Raw genomic sequence first — 23,889 nt, 5'->3', positions numbered from 1 at the left:
CGAACCCGCGGCCCCTGCATCGGCAGGCGGACTCTCAACCACTGCGCCACCAGGGAAGCCCTAGATGCCTTTTTGAGGCCATGTCCAGCAGACAGCGAGGGTCCTTTCATTCCTATAGAAATGCTAAAATCACCACCAAAGTCCACATTTTTTCCTGTGGAGCCTTTAGCTGTAAAGAGTAAATGACAAAGCTTTCCTGACTGATTAGAGCAAAGGTGGGAAAACAAGACCAGTCTTTCCATTTTTATTTTATTGTCGGTAAGGACCAACCACACCTATGAGACTAGATCTGTCAGCCTTATCTGTGTCACGCTGAAAGTTCCCAGGCGTCTGTGATTTTTGTCCTCTGAAATCTGTGCTTCTCAAGGGTGGCTGTAGCAAGCAGGATCTCAAACAGCCCCCAGATTCCCACCCCTGGTGTACATGGCCACCCTCGTGACAGCCTTCCTTGAGCGTGGGCAGGGCGGTAAATAGCATCTCATACCGGTGACTAGGTTACGCTAAGATGAAGAGCTTTTGCAGGCGTAATTAACATCCCAAATTAGTTGATTTTGAGAGAGACTACCCCGGGTGGGTCTGACTTAAAGAGGTGAAAGCTTTTAATAGATTGGGCCCTCCCTGGGGTCAGAGAGCATCCCTCGCTGGGCTCAGAAAGCATGCCGTCATGTCTGCACTGTCTATGGAAAGGGTCATGTAGCAGGGGTCTACAGCTGGCCTCTAGGACCTGAGAGTGGCCTCTGACTGAGAGCCAGTTAAGAAGCCAGGGCCTTCAGTCTACAGCCTCAAAGAAAGGAATTCTGCCAACAACCTGAACCAGCTTGGAAGGAGAGCCTCCAGCTGAGAACACAGGCCAGCTCACATCTTGATTTCAAGCTTCTGAGTCCCTGAGATCCAGCAAAGTTGTTCCCAAATTTCTCACCCACAGAAACAGTGAGATAATGAACATGTGTTGTTTTAAGCCCCTAAGGTTGTGGTAATTTGTTACACAATAGAAAACGAATAAAGTTATCAATAGAGCCTTGTCTTGAAAATCCCCAGAGGTAGTAATTTAAAATGCAGGTTCTAGGACCCTGCCCCAGATCTACTGAATTACAATCTCCTTTCATAAAGGCCCAGGAGCCTTTGATGGTTAATTCTGATCGCATTAAAGCTTCAGAATGGGGCTTCCCTGGTGGCGCAGTGGTTGAGGGTCCATCTGCCGATGCAGGGGACCCGGGTTCGTGCCCTGGTCCGGAAGGATCCCACATGCCGCGGAGCGGCTGGGCTTGTGAGCCATGGCCGCTGAGCCTTCACGTCTGGAGCCTGTGCTCCGCGGCGGGAGAGGCCACAGCAGTGAAAAAGCTTCAGAATGAACGTACTATGCAAATAATTGTTTAGACATCTTTGACAAAGCATCTTTTTTTTAACTTTTTATCTTATATTGGAGTATAGTTGATTAACAATGTTGTGTTAGTTTCGGGTGTACAGCAAAGTGATTCTGTTATACATATACATGTCTCTATTCTTTTTCAAATTCTTTTCCCATTTAGGTTGTTACCAAATATTGAGCAGAGTTCCCTGTGCTATACAGTAGGTCCTTGTTGGTTATCTATTTTAAATATAGCAGCGTGTACATGTCAATCCCAAACTCCCTAACTATCCCTTCCCACAACCCTTCCTCCCTGACAAAACACCTTATAACCTTCCAGAATTCGAGATTTGGAGATAATTCTTTTTAAATGTTAAAATCTCAAAAGAGCCTATTCATGAAACCAAATAATTATCAAAGAAAATTAACAGAGCTCTTTTGGTTGGAAAGCCAAACTGCTCATCATTTGCTTATTCATTAGGTTTGCTGATGTTTTATAGTATGGTATAACCATAATTCAGAAAGCCATTATCTGTCAAAATGACAACTAGTCCGAAGTAACTCTCTAGTGGTACGTTATCTTCTATTTCTCCTAGTATCCAAAGTCATGTAAGTTACATGCTAATAGGAAAACTTCTGAAAATTGATAAAAAGGCAAAAAGGTAGGATATCTTGTCATTTTTATACCTTCTTTAGAATAGCTAAGACAGGTGGAATTTTTTTCTAGTTTTACACTGAGAAATAGGGTTTCTTTCAAATCATATTAATTCAGCAACACTAGTTAAGTCAGCAGAAGCAGTCAGAAGTATTTTAAAACCTCACAGAAGTCTTTTCATGAATTTGTCAAATCTCTAAACCAAATATTTCTTTGACTTTTTCCAAGAACCTTAGCAGAGCCTAAAAAATTAAAAAGAACCCCGGTCTGAGTTTTGACCTGGTTGAGTCTAGTGAACAAAATGGATTTCCAACAGTAGAAACTTTGATTAAAAATAAAACTCCATGCCTTAGGTTCTTGAATAAAGCCCCTATCATTCCATCCATGACAATGTCCAAGTTGACCTCTGATATTTCTTTCTCTCCTTTTTAAAAAATGTTATCACTTTACAAACTGCTTTATATCTATGTCATCTGGTATCTAACCTCAATTCATCTTTCCAAAGTAATTCCTGATTCCCACTTAGTAATGGAAACTTACAAGGTATTTTCTTCACTTTGTTCCTGATGATTTTCATGTCAAAGACAAGGTACATCTCCCACACTGAAGACACATCTAAAACTTCCCCATCCTAGTCAGGGTGTCTTGGCTGCTAAGGGAATTTGCCCAATCCATGTTTGATATTCGTTATCTCCAAAAATACTTGTTCAGCTAAATTTTACTTGGTTATTAAATTGGAAAGCAAAAAAACAAAAGAAGGAGAACAAAACAGATTTATGTATCCATACTATCTATGACTCTCTGTGACCTCTACTTTCCCAATAGTGAATTTATCCAATTTTGCATAAATTTGCATAATTTATCCTTATTTGTCTGCCTCCTTGTGTACAGAGATTGTTTTTTTTTTTTTAACGGAGCACAGGCTCCGGATGCGCAGGCTCATTGGGCATGGCTCACGGGCCCAGCCGCTCCGCGGCATGTGGGATCTTCCCGGACCGGGGCACGAACCCGTGTCCCCTGCATCGGCAGGTGGACTCTCAACCACTGCGCCACCAGGGAAGCCCAGAGATTGTGTTTTTATGCATGGTTTTACTCCCCAGAACCCACCTTGGAGCATGACACATAATAGGTACTCAATAAATACATGTTGAATGACTGAAAGAATGTTATTTAACTTCTTTGTGCCTCATGTTTCTTAATAAAATGGTGTGGGTTCAAGCAGAACAAAAAGTCAACTCTGGGGTGCCACCCAGGAATTTGGAGATGAGGAAAATAAGAGCGCCCTGTGAGAAAGCACTACCAAGTGCAAAGCAAAGCATTTTTACTGGCATCTTTTTAAGCCCACTGGAGGGCCCTGTGCAGAATTTAGTAGGACCTGTGTGTGAACTCAGCAGGGAAGGGCTATGGATAGCTAAACTCGGAAGCGATGACCTTGGGCGCTTCCTTCTCTCCTTCGTACTTTGGGAGATTCAGCCATGACTCTTTGTGGAGACAATGGCAATAAATGTCTAAAGTGTTAGCCACAGAGTACTTGGTTTCCTCATAAGAGCCTCTCCAAAAAAGGAAGGAATTCAAGTTAATTGTCACAGATTACTTCGGTCAAGACAGATGTGGACATTTTCAGATGGTTTGGTGATTCTTATTCAGTTCTCTAATCTGGCTTCAAAAAAACTTTTCAGTCTTAATTATTTCTTCTTACTGTCATAGGAATGCAGAATTTCAATATTGCTCTGCATCATTCTGACCTTTCCATCACATAAAAACACAGGCACTTTTGTGCAAGCCCAAGATAGCTAGTAGCTTTTTAGGGTTAATAGAACCAGTTATGGTGGCTTAAAATAGATTTCCATTATTCAAGACGCCAACTCCCTACTATGTTCAAAGATCCATCTGTTATTTTTAACAGTGATCCTAAAACTACTCAGCTATTCCAAATCCGGCCAGTGTGAAAATCAAATGAGGATGGAAAAATAAATGACTGCAGAATTATCTAGAAATAACAATTAAAGAGGGGGAAAAGACCTCCTTGAACAGACAGCTGCCAATATTCTGAGCCATTGACTCAGTTTCCAATTCATTCACACTGCAGCTATCCTTAATACTCCAAGGAATAAAACTGATGAAGTGTTTAACCATTCTCCTTTTGTTATTTTGTGTAGGCATTATCAAAAGTTATAATCTGGCGGGGGGGGGAGTATTTGAAAGGTCTTGGTAAGACAGCAGCATTCTTTCAACATAGACAGTGTAGAGTTGTATTTATTTAACAAATATTTATTGGGTTCCTATTCTGAACTCTTACATGCACTGTACCATGAACTGGGGATGCAGTGATAAGTATTATCAGATAGTGTCCCGGATCTCAAGGAGCTAACTGGCTCATAGGAGAGACATCAATCAAATAATAACAGAAATGTAAAAGAGCGACAGTGATAACTGCCACAAAGAGAGATGTGTGATGTCATGAGGGTGTAATTTACCTGGTCCACCAGCTCTGAGACAACTTCCCTGGGGAAGTGTTAGTTAAGCCAAAATCAGAAGGACAGGGTTGGACTTAACTAGATAAAGGCAGGGTGGCAAAAGGGGGGGATTGCAAGGGAGGTGGCAAGGGAGGCCAGATGGTTCAGGCAGGGGGAGGCTGTGCAAAGATGGAGAAGATGTTGATCTGCATATGTTTTATCATCAGTTTTTTCAGACCTCGCACAAATGGCTGTCACATAAAGTCATTCAATGAATGAATAGAAAAAATCATCCGGGGCTTCCCTGGTGGCGCAGTGGTTGAGAGTCCGCCTGCCGATGCAGGGGACGCGGGTTCTTGCCCCGGTCCGGTAGGATCCCACGTGCCGCGGAACGGCTGGGCCCGTGAGCCATGGCCAATGGGCCTGCGCGTCCGGAGTGCTCCGCGGCGGGAGAGGCCACAGCAGTGAGAGGCCCGCGTACCGCAAAAAAAAAAAAAAAAAAAAAAAAAAAAATCATCCTATTTTGCCTATAGATTCTTCACACTTTATGAATTTCCTCCTGCATGTAGAGTCACCCTCTGAATCTTGGTCTATTCTGTAACCAAGCAGATGGCTATAACCTTTACTGTTTTATGAACCTCAATCTGTATTTTGAGTCTTAAATATTACAGTTAAGCAAGTAAAAATTAAATTTTCCTGTTATCTTGCTTGGTTGGTAGACATCTAGCACCAGCAATTTATCTTCTCTTCGGCAGAAAATTGAAACCTGCTTAGTCTTTATTATGTTGGCCTTAAACATGTTGCAAATTATAATTTTACATTGCCACTAGTTTTATTTTGGGGTAATATATATTACTGGGTCATCCACTTCCTTTTGGCATTTAGCAATTCTCCTTCACAATGAATTTCCGTTTTCTTTGCTTTGTGGTCCCTAAAAGCCCACCCACATTAAGTGCCAAGGCTGAAATGTTACTTTGAGGATGACTCACATTGTCTCACACAAGCTCCTGATACCTCACAGAGAAAATGTCTCATCTCAGTTCCCAGCGCTAAATGTCAAAGAGCGAGAGAAGTTTTGATCTGTGGCTTGAACCAGCAGGAGCAAACTCCCCAGTTCATCTTGCCATTAAGTGATGCGCTGGAAAGAGCAGCCATTGGACAGAACTGAGTTTGAACCCTAACCCTGCTGGCATCTGGCAGTGGGTCAGTGACTTTAAACTCCCTTAGCTTCAGTTTTCTCACCAGGAAAAAAAAGTGAGGTTCTTATGAAATGAAATCAAATGATGTGTGTGGAAGTACTGTGCGTGTGGAAGGTGCTGAATGAGTTTGTATGGCTTAATTAGCTTCCCTTCTCCTAAGGAACTAGGAATTGAATCTCCTGAAGGGGGTGGTGTCAGCTCCATGGAGGCGGGGACTGTGCTGTGGTACAGCCACGGCATCGGCAATGCTTAGCACAATTTCTGGCCCATAGTCAGTGTTCAACAGATTTTGGTTGAATATTCGAAGGTGAAGAACTTCAGGTTTTAAAGATCTCACCATTTTTGATGGACAGAGTAGAGAGCTGACAGGACTCCCTTGGCTGACCCATGCAGTGGAGGCTCGAATCCTAGGAACCTGGTGTTGTGCTTGTAGATATTTGTTGGCTGACCAGCATGTGGACATCTCAGGGGTACTCTCAAGTATGCAGGAAGCCAGAGGGGCAAATATCTCCTCTCCATGCCTCCTGGTACCCAGAGTACCAATCTGTGGCCTGCATTCAGTCAACCAGATACCCCTCCTTAGGGCTTGCAGTCCTGGACAGTGATGCAAAGTTGCAAGGTGGTCAAAGGGAAGCTCTAGCAGCCCAGAGGGAGCATCCAGTGGTGGTGACACCAGCAGAGGCATTCTCACCAGACCATTCCTACAGGGCTGTATTCTTGGCTGCTTGGCCTCTCTTGACTCCTGCATAAGCTCAGCTTGCCTAATGTTCCTGTTGCTTCCATGGGTTACCTACTGGTTTTCCAATAAATTTCCTTTCTTCCAAGTCAGCCAAGTTGGTTTCTATTGTCTGCATCCAATAATTCGAGTCCTAGTACACTGCTCCCGCCCCTGGCCTTGGTCTCCCAATGTGGTCAACTCATTAAGCACTGTTTCTAGGGATGCGTTTCAAAGTTACTTTTGCATCGTTCTCAAAACCTCTTCTTCAAGATTTTTTTTATTATTCTTTGATATCCTTAGCAATTCTACAAAGTGCATTTTATGTTCTTCAATGAAATGGAATCATGTTCCCTCTGAGCACTCTTTGTCTCTCCATTTGTTTTCACATTTCCCAACCCCCAAGATTCATTTCTCGTTCATCTTCTCTTTTTACTCAATACTCATTTCCCCTTAGGGTTTGTGCGATTTAATAAGCTTTTATTGTGCATGAACTACACGCCAGATATTATGCTAGGGACAGGGATCCAAAGATGAATAAGACAGAGTTATCACCTGTGTGAAGAGAATAGTCGAGTGAATAAAATGTAAAATAGATCAATACCAAGGCAGGCAACAGAAGGTATCACACTTCCCCAGGCAAGGAAGAAAATATCAGAGACACATAAAAGCTTGGGATTTGATTCTGTATGATATCTCTTTCTACAGCGATGAGGCTTATTTACTCTATCAGTGTTTAACCTGCCCCAGTACATGCCAAGCCCCGTGCAGTGCCAGGGTGTTGGTAATCTCTCCTTATTTCTCTCTTATCTTTTTGAGGGTGTGAGTTATCTATAGCTCTGTGTTTATGTGTGTCACAATACTTACTTTGCAATACATGAACAACTAGAGAGACATTCTGGAATGTACAGCCAGAGCTGACAGCAAGCTGCTCAGCTGAATGTGACTATAGTCACTGCTCTCTTTGAACTACATTTTTTTTTTCACTCGTGTTACTGCTTCTCCTGAGAACCACGCTGGCACATTTTTTTCCCTTAGATTCTCACTGCTGCCTATAATCCATCATTACAAAGAGAGGCCTTAAAAACAGCACTCGGGGGAGACATTATTTCCTTCCCATTTTGCTCTCAGAAAGAGCAACTTATAATGGGAGGAGAAAATTGCATTTAGGTTAAAGGAATATATATAACAAGAAAGCATCTGCTTCTACCCCTCTTTAAGATGCTAAGCTTCAAAAGGCCTCTTGGTTTTAAAAAAAGGCCATCACCCCTTGGCCTGCTCTAAACATTAATATTATATGCCTGGTAATAAAGCCAGAGGCTTTTTGGGACAGCCATTAAAGGGAAAGGATGGCCGAGACAGATTTCTCTGGTGAATGAAAATCACAGGCTCATAAATAGAACCTGTGAGGTTAGTCTTGTGGTTAGCCAGTACTTTAAATTTGCGATTCCCCTGATTATATTGGTTGATGGGAACTGCTGACCTTTTCTCAGACGAGGCTGTGATGCTCAAAATTATGACTTAAAAAGAGAAAGTACCAGAATTCCTAAGGCAACCAAAAGCCCAGCAGCACCAGGTTAAAACACCCCTGGTACATGAACGTCAGGGTACTGATAAGAGGGGAGAACAGAGGAAATGCAATTTTCTCCCCATAAAAGTTAATTTTGCCATTTGAAACCACTCTATGATATTTATGTCATTCATCAAACAAGATTGTCACTGACCCCACAAAATTTTCATCAACTTTCTTCACATTTAGCTGGTGTCAAATGACTACTTAGCTAATGCTTATTATTAGTCGTGGGTTAATAATTTTACTGCTAATTATGAGACTAGAAAGTCTAAATGTTTTTAAAGTGAGCTCTTTAGGTGCACCCAACCCAATTTTTCCTCACGCTAGGGGTGTGAGTACCTCCTAGCTTAAATAACTAAGGAAAGTCTCAGCACAGTTCCCAGTGAAATGCTGTGCAAATCTCCATGTGGTTACAGATGCAGCTATGGTGGGCGCTCGGGGTTTGATCGGTTTCCTTACATTTTTGAAAACCATTTACACACCAGACTTGAAGCTCCTTATCTAACTTCTCACAGAGTACGAAGGCGCCCGCTCCCTGGCTGTGTGCAAGGAGCTGTGATAACATTAATCATAATTCTGTGGTTTTCAAAGAGTCAAGGACATGATTTCTCCCTGATGAAAAAGAGGCCTTTGCGCACGTTGCATTCTCTCTTTCTTTTTAATGCAGTTTGACAACTTGAATTCAGAAGGAGGTTTCACAATTAGAAGAACGAGATCGAACCACAGCATCTGTGCTCACAGCCCCCTTAGCTGCTCCAATTAGGATTCCCTTATTCCATTTCTAGTTCTCAGGAGAGGACAGGGGACTTTTTAATTAGGGCTGTTAGACGTTCTCTTTGTACAGTGACACCCTCTGCTAAGCGAAGGCTCCAGCAAAAGCCATGCCCACTCTGCAATTACTTCTTGCAATTCCGAGGAATAATGGTATCTTGTCTCATTTAAAAATAAACCTGGCTTATTCCTTATTGTTTTCTCTCCTCTGCCTACTCACATGAATTTCTTCTTGCCAATTAAACCAACTTTCCATTATTTAAGGAGGTAGTTTTGATCATAACTGTCCCCTGATAATAAGACATATTAAACTAGATTTCATTTGCTCACAACTCCTTTCTTCCAGCTACAAGACTAATTTAAATGAGCTCAGATCACTCGATCTTATGTTTACTCAATAGTGAGTGGTGAAGTGTTGGAATTTCATAAGTGGTACTCTGCATGTCACAGAACTCACCTGAAATAACCTGCACGTTCAATGTTTGCAGTTTCTCAGAATCACTTCCGCTTAAGAGGACAGATGTAGGTTTGTATTTATGACCTATTCCAAGAAAAGAAATTAAATATTTAGATGATAAGCAAGCACATTCTTTTTTTTTTTTTTTTTTTTTTTTTTGCGGTACGCGGGCCACTCACTGTTGTGGCCCCTCCCGTTGCGGAGCACAGGCTCCGGACGCGCAGGCTCAGCGGCCATGGCTCACGGGCCCAGCCACTCTGCGGCATGTGGGGTCTGGGGCACGAACCCGTGTCCCCTGCATCAGCAGGCGGACTCTCAACCACTGCACCACCAGGGAAGCCCAGCAAGCACATTCTTAATATATATTCCCCATGTTGGTTCCAAGGATTACCAAGGAAAATGGGCCATTCACAGCAGAGCCTGGAGTAACAAGACATTAAGAGCCTTTTCTTATTAAGTTATTTTCCATTAACAAATAGGTACTTTCTAAAACCAGTGGCTTCTCCACTGCCATAAATGCCATTATGCATCTCTTCTTAAATGCAGAATATTATTTACATTATTACATACAATAGATATGATATACAGAATATTTGATGTATATTTAATATTTAATAATATTTAATGTCATAAATGGCGTGGTATTTTTCACTACTTCATATGCTTGGATTTGCAAGGCAAGCTTTTGAAAGGCAGTAAGCCTGTCATTTAGATAGATGTTCATAAAAACTAATGTCACTCCCCACTATTGGTCTCTTTCTAGGCATTTTTTTCTATCTGGCTTCTATCTTCCTAATATGTAATCATTTATAGAAAAACAGATCAAGAAACTCAAAACTATGCACTAATTGCAAATGACACACATTTATTTAAAATAATATAATTTTCAAAACTAGAAAGACCCTGGGTCTTAATTCTGTCATTTTATTAGCTGTGTTACTTTGGACAAAACACGTAATCTCTCTGAGGCTCAGGGGTTTTTTCATCTATAAAAAATGAAGGAATAGCACATACCCTGTTTAGAAACTTTGAGAATCTAGTAAAAATCTCATGAAAATGTTCTGAAAATGTTTATTCTACAAATATACAATACTGATGATGTTATTAACCAGTGCATTTAGGGCCTTATATGCTAAGGTACCAATGACAAGACTTGATATGAAACTGCTCTCAGAAATATCTCCAACAAACACTTAGCCAAAAAAATTAATGAAACTTTCACTCAACCCTACAGGCAACCACTCTTTCTGCCTGCTGGAAGGACTAACACAGCCTTGCCTGGTAAAGAACACAAGAGCCTTGGGAAATACTACACCAGCACAATGCTACTATCGTTTATTGAGAACTGCTAGGCACAGGGCACTGTGTTACACTTCTTATGTAATCTCTTTAGTTCAATCCTTACCTAAGCCCTTGTGGGAATGGTGATTATTCTTGTTTTACAGAGGAGGAAAGGGACACTCAAGTATGGCAAGTAACTTGCACAAAGTCACATAACTAGTAATTGGTAGCACTAGGATTCTAACCTAAGTCCACCTGACTCCAAAGCTTAGTCTTGTAATGACACATTTTATCCTGTCTTTAAGACACCAACTACTCATATTATAAACTGTCCGTCAGGTCTGATATTCAGCCAGTATCTGTATGGGTGCATGCCCGTGCAGCCAGTATATACACGGGTGCACACCAGAAGGGTCATGTATACATGCTCACACACCACTAGGGCCAGTATATACATGGGTACACACCATAAGACCGCGATAGTAGTTGACAGTCAATGTCCATTCTGATAGGTGGATGCCCGTGTTATACTAGTTAATTCTTTTTTAATATCATCCCTACTTCCTGATTTCCAGCTACACATTTTAGTGCTTCACAGTCAAAAATCTACTGTCTCCCCACACTTATTAAAGATTGACTCCTGCTCATCACCTAGAGCCTAGAGCTCAAGACCTCCAACTCTGAAATTCTTTATCACCACTCCCTATTCTTCTACCCCTCTTCTGCCCTCACTTCCACCAAGCTCTGCTCAACCTCCAGTCCACCAACTCCTTCCAGTTCACGCAGCCTTTCTTCCTCCTTCTATTCACTTGTCTGGGCTGGAGAAAGACACATGAAAATCCTTGAGTCCTGGCACTATGTCTTACTTATGTTCCTTGGGTTACCTAGAATCACCACTTACACACAGTAGGTGCTCAGTTAGTGGTAAGTTGAACTAGAAAAAGAAATTGAACCTACAGATAAGATTAGGAGTACCTTGATACTAGATGAATTCTCCCAAAAGATGGATTCATTTTTCAATACTTACCCTGCCACTTCTGCACTCTCCTGTGGGCTTCAAGTATTTTGTGGATAATGAAGATGAGCAAAAATATAAAAACTAATAGAACCAGAACATACCAAGTGATCTTCATGGAACAAATAAAATCTGCAAAGAAAAATGTACTATAAAAATACGGTAAAATGATGCAGCAGATAAGAGGCAATATGGTGATGTATCTGGCTTCTACTATATATTCTGCCCATAACTGAAAAGTTGAATATATAACCATCACTGTTACAAGGTCACTTGCTTTCCTGAGTTCTTTCCTAACGTATTAAATGAAGAAACATGACCAAGTGGTTTCCAGGGATCCATTTAGTTTCAAAATTCTAGGATTAATTTTACTTCCAAGTTATATTGATGTTAGTTTTGCTATCATTGCTATCACTAGGTGAAGACCACAACAAGCAGAGTGCCAGAATCAGAACCATTTGTGATTAACAATTTGGCCCTGGACCAAGCAGCCAAAAAATGTATCCTCAAATCAACAAAGATGCAGTGTGTAAGATGAGGATGGGGAAGAAAGGGAAAGGCAAAGAAAGAGGTTGGATTGAGGCATATAAGAGACCAGGGTAGATGATTAATCAGACCTTCTTTCCACAGGGGCTCGCATGGCAATGATCAGATCAAGTGCATGCATTAGTTAAACATACAGTTACTCTCGCCTAAATTTAATAAGGATACAGGTAAAAAATCGCTCATTCAAATGACACTGAGGCAACATGGAAGGAATCACCATCAGCAATAGCTTAGCACAATATTCTTTCGTCCCATAAACACACACTGGCCAGCAGACCCAGGAATCAGTGACTTAAAGGAGGTTGACTTCATTATGTCCAAACACAATTGTCTACTGACTTTCTAAGCCACCGTATGTACTCTCTTCCTTGTATGCAAAACACAGCTAGTACTTATTCAACTTAGCAGGATATATAACTTGTTAATACCCTTAGATGACTGCTCTTTTGGGGCTCATGATCTGGGTACCCCTTTTACAGGTCCCCCACTCCATAAGCAGATGTACATTAAATAGGCAGTGAACATTTATTTAGAGAAGACACTGAATGGAGAAGGTAGAGGTTGACTGGAATGGCAGCACTCAGCCTTCCTAACATCATTCCATACTATTTAGACTTGCATACCTCACTCAGCAAAACAAAAGCATGTAGTTAACTGGCATAGAAGATGTGCAGTGCCAGCAGGAGTCAAGGTGGGCCCCATACCAAGGTATCATGGGGCACTGATCAAGCTATGAAAAAAGAACCATGCATTCACCAACTTTATATTACAATAGCAGAATGTACACAGTTGGGGCCAAGCCAGCCAGAACACCCACCAAAGCACCAGTGAGAACACAGATGAGTGTATCTCCCTACATCCTATGCTGTCCCCCTACTCCCTGTCCCTGTAGCCGTCTTAAGTTCAATCTAAGTAAATTTTTTTACTGAGTAAAAAAATTTTTTAGTAAATTTTTTTTACTGAGTAAATTTACCAGACTGGACTAAATTTAGTTCCCCCCACCCCGCCCTCCAGTAGATGGGACTTTTAAGGGAGATCAAATTAGTCTTTGCACAGCAGAGTAAAATATGAATAAATTTTTAATCTTCTACACATGGCAAAATAGGTATACTTTTTCCCGAATACAAGACTATATATTTGCACTACTATGTATAAAATAGATAACTAATGAGAACCTACTGTATAGCACAGGGAACTCTACTCAGTGCTCTGTGGTGACTTAAATGGGAAGGAAATCCAAAAAAGAGGGGATATGTGTACATGTATAGCTGATTCACTTTGCTGTACAGCAGAAACTAACACAACATTATAAAGCAACTATACTCCAATAAAAATTAATTTTAAAAAGACTACATATTTGTACACCTCTGTTATCTTTCTGATTTATGGACCCATAAAAGCTGTCAATTACTACTTCACTTTGACTGGAATTTATGATTTTTTTCCATTAACACAAAAATTAATTCTCAAAATAATGAATATGGTAATGCTTATTTTTCCTTCATGTTTTAGAAAACATAAAAAGCAATTAGATAGATACATAAATGGACATTGAAACAAATATAAGTTTTGAATATCTAGAATCCAAACCTCTTTATCTTTCAGATTTCATCATAGTCTTCTTCTCCATCTGGTCTTTTCAAAACCTCCAACCTCATTCCTGAGCCAGAGGGAATTAACCCCTCTGTTCAGCTTCTCAGATACTCTCTCATACCCCCTACATATACCCACACCTTGAAATACCCCGGTAACTGCAGAGACTGTAGGGCCTTGGGCAAACTAACTCACAGGAGAAATTTATTTGAAGTCTTATATTTCACTTAAAAATGCATGCATATTATATATTTGTGTTTGCTTTAAAATAAATATAACATTTTAAAATAATTACCTCTAATAGAATTAAAGCTTTAGAAACTCATTCTAAGGCAATCTGAAAGGCTTCCCTATGTCTGGAACCTCAGAAAACACAGCAGGTTACTCTGCCATAGCACCTGTCCCACTGATTGCACTGACTCCATTGTTTTACATACATCTATCTCTGTGTCTCCAGTTTCTGGCACACTGATTGGCATACAGCAGGCACTCATTAAATGGTTATATCATAAAATGCTCTTCAAGAGTAGAGTTTATGGGTCAAGTGAGGGTACCCTGCTTAGTAGTGAGGATCAACTGTGTTAATTCAGAATAGGGTGACTAGAGTGTTAATCAACCTTAAGCAGAATTAAGATATATGTAAGTTTTATATTTCAGACTCCTACCTTTCCCTCAGAGTCATCCAGTGCCTCAAAATGCTTACTCTGTACCCCACCTGACTTCACAGCAATATATCAAAAATCCATTAACACAAAAGTTAATTCTCAAAATAATGAATATGGTAGTGCTTATTTTTCCTTCATGTTTTAGAAAACATAAAAAGCAATTAGATAGATACATAAATGGACATTGAAACAAATATAAGTTTTGAATATCTATAATCCAAACCTCTTTATCTTTCAGATTCCATCAGAGTCATCCTGTGCCTCAAAATGCTTAATCTGTACCCCACCTAACTTCACAGCAATATATCAAAAATCCCTTTAATTCAGGTCTGTTTCTCAGCTCTAAGAGAGGACATGTTAAATCAATTCAAAATTTAATAGCACATCACAATGTATATGTTATTTACATTTAAAAAGAAATATCATCCTTTAATACACAAGTGTGATAGTGTTACCTCAAGCACAGCTAATAGGCATTCCCAGAAGTTATTCTGGGGCAGAGGGTCTTTCTAATGCCCCTCAGATCACAACCCATAGACATCTCCTCCACCTCTGAGTACAGCTGGGCTCCACAAAAAGCACATTTTGAAAGAAAAATAAACAGATAAAGGGCTAACATTCTTTCCAGCGTTGCTATTTCATAAATAAAATTCTTCAACTATTCGACTTTCAATGCAGTTAATGTGATAGTCCTTACTTTGTGTCTATATTCCATTCTCCTTTTCCCTCTAATTTCCTTAAAAACTTACTTTTTACGTCCATTTCTAGGTGCAAAGAAATATTTATACAATTATTCGGGTGTTCCATAATTCTACAAGTATGGTTTATGTCTGTTTCCTTTGTTGGATCTTCCTCTTTGATTGCTGACCTTCTAGTGTGGGTTTTTAGATTACAAGTAATGTTATATTCCTCCAAGTGGTCAACCATAGGAGTTACAGTGAAGTTAAAATGTTGACAAGGTGAATGAAAATCATTTGCCTTCACTTCAATTGATCTTCTCATGATAAGAACTAGAAAGAGATTAAGAAAATGTTATTCACAAAAAATAGTATTACATAGTAAAAAAACACATACAACTCAAAACTAAATCCCCTCCTTCCTATACAACAAAAAAGAGTAGAAACAAGAAGTTACCAGCACTAAAAATAACAATTACAGTGCTTACATTTTTTAAGAGAGTGAAAACTAGGTGAGTTTGAAATAAAATTGGAGCATCTCAAAGAAAAAGAAAACATTTCCCTGATGACTTGTGGGACAGATTTTATTTTCCAAAATGGTCACAACAATACTTCCCATCCCACATTATACTAGTTTGCTAGGGTTGTCATAACAAAGTACCACAAAATGGGTGGCTTAAACAACAGAAATTTATTGTCTCACAGTTCTGGAGGCTACACTTTCAAGATTAAGGTGTTGACAAGGTTCCTTCCTTCTTAGGGCTGTGAGGAACAGTCTGTCCCATGCTTCCCTTCTAGCTTCTGGTGGTTTGCTGGCAGTCTTTAGTGTTCCTTGTCTTATAGAAGCATCACCCTGATCTCTGCTTTGATCTTCACATGGCATTCTCCTATGTGTGCATGTCTATATCCAATTTTTTTTTATTTATAAGGAATGCATCAAGGATTCAATGACTCCTTGGGGAATCATAGTGTGATTTTATATGAGAACCTGCAAGTTTACTTAGAATTTTTTCAGTACTTTTGAAGAGAGCTTGCTAAATAATACTTTAACCATTAAATGTACATGGATTATAGTGGCATTTTGATGTATTTTAAGCATAGATTTTTTGATAAATCAAAGTAAACCAAGAAAAAGTTATTATACTATCTCAAAGCCTGTAAGTCATTCATTAAGCACCACACAGCTGAGTGTTCCAGGGCCACTAGACTTTAAATTGGGATGTATTATTAATACTTTTTTAACAGAATAAGGTTATTTATCCTTGATAATTTTAATTCTCACTTTTCTTTTGCATTTACCTTTTGATGTTTGTTCCTGAGAAATAAAATCCATGTTTCCTTTGGATTCACAAGCCAAACATGAGGAGCATGTTTTAAATTCACTTGTGATGTCTTGGCAAGTCCTGGTGAAGTTTTGAAAACTGGAGTGATTTAGAAAGATTCCCATAATAGTCTGAGTTTCTTTTATTGGTTGCAGAAAAGTCACGAAAGAAAAATTTAAAGAAGAGAATGAATAGGTGAAATTAGGTTGTAAACATACTTCCAGGCATGATAGCTCCAACGTGTTTCCTATAAAGGAAAAAACAAAACAAAACAAAACAAAAAACAACTTTCTTTACTGTAAAATTTTGAGTTTTTGGCATTCAAATGAATACACAATAAGCTCCCAGTTTTTCTTAGGCAGATTCAGTACATTTCAGTTTATCACTGACAAGACTTTGTTTTCACATGAATTAACAATATCTAGTCCATTTAAATATTTTTTTAAAAATCTGTCAACATTCCCTATTAATTTTCAGAGAAGAGAAGTCCTGCTGAGAAGTTCTTTGAAACCCTAGCATTGTAACCATTCTCTTTTCTAGGAAAGTTTTAATGGACAAACCTTAGTTTTCTCTGAATCCATCTGTTCCCAAATAGAGGTTCAAGTGAATTGCCTGGAGTTGAACAGGGAATGGAAAACTTGAACAGTATCTCTTTATTAGTTCTGAGGGCTGCTGTAACAAACTACTACAATCTTGTGGCTTAAAACAAGAGAAATTTATTCTTTTACAGTCCTGAAGGCCAGAAGTTCAATGCCAGTGTTACTAGTCTGAAATCGAGGCGTCCCCAAGACCACACTCCCTCTGAAGACCCTGCACCTCTTCCAAATTTGGGGGACTGTTGGCATTCCTTGGCTTGTGACCACATCACTCCAATCTCTGCTTCCATGGTCACATTACCTTCTCCTCTGTATCCCCATCTTCTACTCTTCTGTATGTGTCAAATCTCCCTTTGACTCTCTCTTATAAGGACACTTGTGATTAGATTTAGGTCCCACCGGGATAAGGCTCAGGATAATCTCCCCATCTCAAGATCCTTAACTTAATCACATCTTTAGAGACCCTTTTTCCTTATAAGGTAACATTTATAGGTTCCCAGGGATTAACACCTGATATATTTGAGTGACCATTATTCAACCTACTTGAAATTTAATAGGATGACATCATAATTTTTATTTTGGTCTGAAGACAAATATCAGAGTTGGAAATAATGACATAATAGAAGGAAGACTGAGTTCAAAACAAAAGACAAAGACTTTAGTGCTAAAGCTGTTATTAGCCAAGATACCTGAATAATGTACTTTGTCTCCACAAGTCTCATTTTCTCATTAGCAAAATAGAGATAATAACAAGATCCTGCTAACCTTGTGGGGTTATAGTAGCATCAAGTGATATATATGAAAATATTTTTGAAAATTGTTCAAATGTATATTATTAAAATGCAAACCCATATTCCAAAGTAAAAATTTAAAATTCCTCCTTTATTTAAGATAAGATTATGTAAGATTTAATCCACATAAGTAATTAAAGCTCACTATATGAAAATTGGGAATCCCTATGTAGCAGTAATGATAAACTAAGGAATAGGTAACCTCTCTTTCAGATATTCTCAGTTTGACAGTCACTTACTAGCATGAGAAAATAGCTGACACGCTCAGTTCCACATTTATGTGGCTTTCTTTACCATTTCTCATAATCATATGGGGCAAAATATATTTTTTAAATTTTCTAAATAATGTGGAGCACAATGAAAGAATTACTTCATTTTTAAGAATGATTACTCCTAGTCATACATCTTGATTCAAACAAAAAAGAAAATCAAACTGTTGATTGATATTAAAGCACATTTTTTACTTGTTGAATTTGTACTTTGATAGTAATTTCATAATTGTTTCGTTACTGATGATTATATTTTTATTACTTGACAAATTAAAGGTTCATTTACCAGCCCTGTACATCTGAAATTGCTTCTGTAATAATTCAGATGTAATTTCCAGCTATAAACACATTTCATACTTGAGTTTCTATAAAAGTTTTGGGAGGTAGAGATTGTATTTTAGTCAAATACACAATTTTGTAATGTCTCAATATATTTGTAAACAAAGTTTTAATCAAACTAAAACTAATTTTTTAAAAAATTGTCTTCAATAATAATGTCCCAAAAAGAAGATAGGAATGTACCATTTGATAGAAATCTATAATCTGTAGATTTTTTTGTATTACTAAACACATGAAAAACTTATTTCTTTCCATCTTTCCATTTTCCTCACTGGCATTTTTCATCTTATGAAATTTTCAACTTCTTGAATTTATATTCTTATGTTATGACCTAGAAGGGAGATAGAGAAATTTTTACTGTCACAGAGAAATTTTTACTGTCAATATTGCAGTCTTCTTATCCAATAAGTGACAAACTTGGCTTTCTAGAATTGTTGAGATATATCCTTTGTATTTGGCTATTGGGTCATTTTATGATGGTTTTTAAATCTTAGTTTTAAATAATTCAATTAGGAAAGAAAGAAATACAGGACATATCCTTCCCCAGTATAATTTTAAGAAATAAATGAATTCTACTCAATCATTTTTGTTATCAGGTGGGCTGTATTCTCATCTTCATAAACAAGGATATATGAATTTAACTACTGCCATTAATATTGCTGAGAGTCAGACATCTAAATTCTAACTCCCAGAGATAGAAATGCATTCCAGAATTACTCTAGTACTAAGACTGCAATCTTTCAAGATAAGGATATAGAATACTAAGTAGAATTAGGAAAATAAGCTACAGTATAGGATAAATGCCCAAGTCAATGATTTTTTCTTTTTAAAGAAAAGCAAAGCATAAGGTTAAACTGTCTTTATTTTCTTTTTTAACTTTTATTATAAACATATATCATATACAAGCATATATAAAATGTATTGTTCCAGTTAAAGAATAATAAATGAACACCTATGTATCTATCACACAGATTAAGAAATAGCATATTAGCAACAACTCTGAAGCACCCTATCCCTTCCTGCCCCTACATGCTCCTTTCACAGAGGTTAGCACCACATTGAATTTTGTTGCATTACCATACTGTATACATATACATGGACTATATTGTAGGTATTCATCTATGACTTGATTTTTTTGCAGAATATGTTTTAGTCGTGTTGCTACACATGGCTGTAGTTAATTATTTGTGGTACGTTTTGAATGAATATACTACAATTTATGTATCTATTCTTCTGACAGTGAGCATTTGGGTTGTTTCTGTTTTTGCTGTTCTGTATAATATTGCTATGAACCATAACTCTCATACATTGTTGGTAGAAATGTAAAATAGTACAACCACTTTGGAAAACATTTTTATTTTCTTTAAGTTAAACATATACTTAGCACATGACCCAACAGTTCTACTCCTAGGAGTTTACAAAAGAGAAATAAAAACATATGTCCACACAAATACCTGTACATGAATTTTCACGGCACCTTTAAAATTTATAATAGCTAAGAACTGGAAACAATCCAAAAGTCCAACAACTAGTGAATATATAAACAATTCCTGACATATCCATAGAATGAAATACTACTCAGCAACAAAAAGGAAGAAAATGCTCATACACACAACAACACGGATGAATCTTAAATGCATTATGCCAAAGGAAAGAAGCCAAACACAAGTGACTATATACTAATGTGATTCCATTCATATGAAGTTCTAGAAAATGGAAAACTATATTGATAGTGGGAGAAGGGTTCTTCTGCAAGGGAGAAAGAGGGACATTTTGGAGGTATTGGAAAGTTATATATCTTGATTGTGTTGATAGTTACATTGCTGTAAACATTTGTCAAACCTCAAACTTTACACTTAAAAATGGCAGCATTTTATTATATGTAAATTATATCTCAATAAAGCTTATTTTAAAATAGCACTGCTATGACTATTCATGAACATGTCTCCTGGTACACAAATACAGAAGTTTCTCTAGCATACATATTGAATGAAATTGCTGGGTATTCAGTATGCACATCTTTGATTTTACTAGAAAATGCCAAATCATTGTACAAAGCAGTTGGACCAATTTTATCTCCCACCTGCAGTGTATAAAGGTTTCCCATTGATGCATATCTTGGCCAGCACTTTTCAAGTTTTGACAATTCAGTGAATGTTAAATAGAACCTCATCATGGTTTAAAAGTGCATTTTCCTGGTTTTCCCTACTTTTTCTATTTTTCCATTTTTCTGGTAGGTTGTTTGTGTTTTTCTTATTAATGTTTAGGAGTTTTTAACTTTCCTTTTTAAAATTTTAAGAAGTTCTTTACATTTTTTATCAGGATATCTTCTCACAGTTTGTACCTTGTCCATTCATTTTCTTTATGATCTTTTAGTTAAAGGAAGCTCTTAACTTGAATGTATTGAATTTATCAATCATTTTCTTTACAATTTGTGCTTTGTGTCTTGTTTAAGAAATCCTTCTCCTGGACTTCCCTGGTGGTACAGTAGTTAGGAATTGCCTGCTAATGCAGGGGAGATGGGTTCGAGCCCTGGTCCAGGAAGATCCCACATGCCTCAGAGGAGCTAAGTCCATGCGCCACAACTATTGAGCCTGTGCTCTAGAGCCCGCGAGCCACAACTACTGAGCCTGCGTGCCACAACTACTGAGGCCTGCGCACCTAGAGCCCGTGCTCCGCAACGAGAGAAGCCACTGCAGTAAGAAGCCTGCACACCACAACAAAGAGTAGCCCCCACTCGCCACAACTAGAGAAAAACCCGCGCAAAGCAACGAAGACCCAACACAGCCAAAAATTAAATAAATAAATAAATAAATAAATTTACGAAAAAAAAGAATCCTTCTCCTTTAAAAAGATCTTCACCCACATGGTCTTCTAAAAGTTTTGAAGTTTTGCCTTTTATGTTTAAGTTCTTAATCTATCTGATATTGTGTACAGTATGAAGTAGGAAACCAGATTAATTTCTCCAGATTATCACATGTGATAATCAATTGTACTACCAATTATTAAGTAGTCTATCTTTTCCCCACTATCTGTAATGACATCTCTATAATCTATCAAAGTATCCATGTATGTATGACTGTGTTTCCGGGTTCTCAATTTTGTTCCATCAGTCCACTTTTCTATCTTGGCAAAGATATCTTACTGACTTAATTACTTTTGCTCTGTAAAGCTCTTATAGCTGACAGGAAAAATCCCCTCACCTTGTTCATTTTCTTTAGGATCATCTTAGCGATTCTTGGCCCTTTGCTCTTTCCAATACATTTTAGAATCAGCTTACTAAGTTCAGTGAAGAACCCAGTTGTGATTCTGACTTGAATCTCAAAATCAGTTGGAGAAAAAAGATATGCTACTGAGTTTCTCCTATCACTCCTTTCTTCCTTTCTTTCTCTCTATTTATATAGGTATTCTTTGATATCTTTTAATAAAGTTTCCAAGTTTTCCCCATTATGGTTCCATATATCTTTTGTTAGATTTCCTCCTGGCTACCTTATTTTTTGTGGCTATTGCCAATAGTATCTTTCAAGAAATATGTTTTCGGTTTATTAGTGGTACACAGAAACACAGTTGACTCTTGGATATCAATTTTATTTTTTGCCACTTTGTAAACTTCCTTATTAATTTTCATTTTTCCTATAAATCTTTTGAGTTTTCTATGCAGATATGCATGTTGACTGCAGATAATGACAGCTTTATCTCTTGCTTTTCAATCCTTATACCTTTTATTTCTTTTGCTTGTCTTAATGCACTGACTAGGACTTCCAGTACCATGATAAATAGAGGTGGTGAGAGCGGACATCCTTGCTCGCTCCTGCATGGTTATGATGTTCAACGCTGCGAGTGATGTATAATCATTTTTAGATACCCCGTTTCACTTTAAGGAAGTTATCTTCTATTCCTAGTTTGCTAAGTTGTTAATTATAAGGGCTGTTGAATATAACTGAATGCTCTTTCAACAGCTATTTAGATGATTATATAGTCTTTCTTCTTTAATCAGTTAATACAGTGAATTACATTATTAGATTTTCTAATGCTAACTCAATCTTGCATTCCAGGAATAAATCTAATTTGATCATTTTTATACATTGCTGCAATCAGATTCTTAATGTCTTGTTTAAATGTTTTTTACCTATATTTATAAATGAGATTGGCCTGTAGTTTTCCTTTTTGTCTTTGTTGGGGTTGGATACTAAGATATACTAGCCTTAAAATTAAATTGGAAAATGTTCCCCTTTTTCTATTTTCTAAAAAGGTTTATTATAAAATTGCGTTTATGCATTGCACGGGGAGATCAGCTCGGTGCTTTGTGACCACCTAGAGGGGTGGGATAGGAATGGTGGGAGGGAGATGCAAGAGGGAGGGGATATGGGGATATATGTATATGTATAGCTGATTCACTTTGTTATACAGCAGAAACTAACACAACAATGTAAAGCAATTATACTCCAATAAAGATGTTAAAATAAATAAATAAAATAAAAATAAAATTGCACTTATCTGTTCAATCCATTTCTTGAAATATTGACAGAACTTGCATATAAAGCATCTGAACCTAGTGCTTTTTCAGGAAAATTAAACCACTGGTGCAATTTTCTTTATTGCTGTATGATTCTTGGGTTTTCCATTTCTTCCCAAGTAAGTTTTGGTAAGTTATATTTTTCTAGAAATGTGTCTTTATATTTTGTTTATTGACTTGAAGTTATTCATAGTAATCTCATTATATTTTAAATTTCTATGTCCCTTTTTCATTCCTAACATTTGTTACTTGTGCCTTCTTTTTTTTGATTATTCAGTTTTAGTAGGCAGAATAATGGCCTCCCTAAGATGTCCGTATCTTAATTCCCAGAACCTGTGAATATGTTATATTACATGGCAAAGAGGAATTAAGGCAAAAGATGGAATTCAAGTTCCTAATGAACTGTTCTTAAAATAAGGAAATTATCCTGGATTATCTGGGTGGGCATAATGTAATCATACATGTGTCAGATGGGAGAAAAACTCAACAGGCCACCCCAGGCTTTGAAGATGGAAGGAAGTCACAAGCCAAGGAAAGCAGGTAGCTTCCAGAAGCTGGAAAAGACAAGAAAATAAATGTATTCTTTCCTAGAGCCTCTGAAATGAACGTAACCCTACTAACACCTTGATTTTAGCTCAGTGAGAACTCTGTGGGACTTCTTACAGGCTGTAAGATAATATATTTGTGCTGTTTGAAGCTACTGTTTGTGGTCATTTGTACAGTGGCCATAAGAAACTAATACATCAGTCATTCCAGAAGTGTGTCCATTTAATTAGTCTTTCCAAAGAACCAACTTTTGACTTTATTGATCCTTTCTGTTGTATCTTTTAATTTCATTGACTTTTGCTTTTGTCTTTATTATTTCCTGCCTTCTACTTTCCTTGGGTTTATCTCACTGTCTTTCCTCTGACATCTTACATATAAGTACTTAAAGCTATAAATTTTCTTCTAAATACCTGCCATTTTTATAATATCCCACAAGTTTTTTTTTTTTTTTTTTTTCTTTTTTTTTTATGGTACGCGGGCCTCTCACTGTTGCGGCCCCTCCCGTTGCAGAGCACAGGCTCCGGACGCGCAGGCTCAGCGGCCATGGCTCACGGGCCCA

At 37.9% G+C, this 23,889-nt stretch overlaps 1 protein-coding gene across 3 annotated transcripts in view; it reads right to left on the bottom strand.

The window, feature by feature from the left end:
* TMEM156 (transmembrane protein 156) overlaps positions 1–23,889 on the bottom strand; it is a 52,581-nt gene that overhangs the window by 13,050 nt on the left and 15,642 nt on the right. For all 3 annotated transcript variants that reach the window (XM_007102310.1, XM_024133162.2, XM_024133160.1), the window contains exons 2-5: positions 16,251–16,520; positions 15,024–15,284; positions 11,483–11,602; positions 9,175–9,258 (exon numbers count right to left, since the gene is read on the bottom strand). In XM_007102310.1, coding sequence (XP_007102372.1) covers positions 9,175–9,258; positions 11,483–11,602; positions 15,024–15,284; positions 16,251–16,520 — 735 coding nt within the window. The remainder of the gene's footprint in view (positions 1–9,174; positions 9,259–11,482; positions 11,603–15,023; positions 15,285–16,250; positions 16,521–23,889) is intronic.

This window comes from Physeter macrocephalus, chromosome 7 (genome assembly GCF_002837175.3).
Source record: "Physeter macrocephalus isolate SW-GA chromosome 7, ASM283717v5, whole genome shotgun sequence".
NCBI classification, from domain to species: Eukaryota; Metazoa; Chordata; class Mammalia; order Artiodactyla; family Physeteridae; genus Physeter; species Physeter macrocephalus.
The sequence above is the reverse complement of the archived record's forward strand: the minus strand, read 5'-3'. Positions and strand labels throughout refer to the sequence as shown.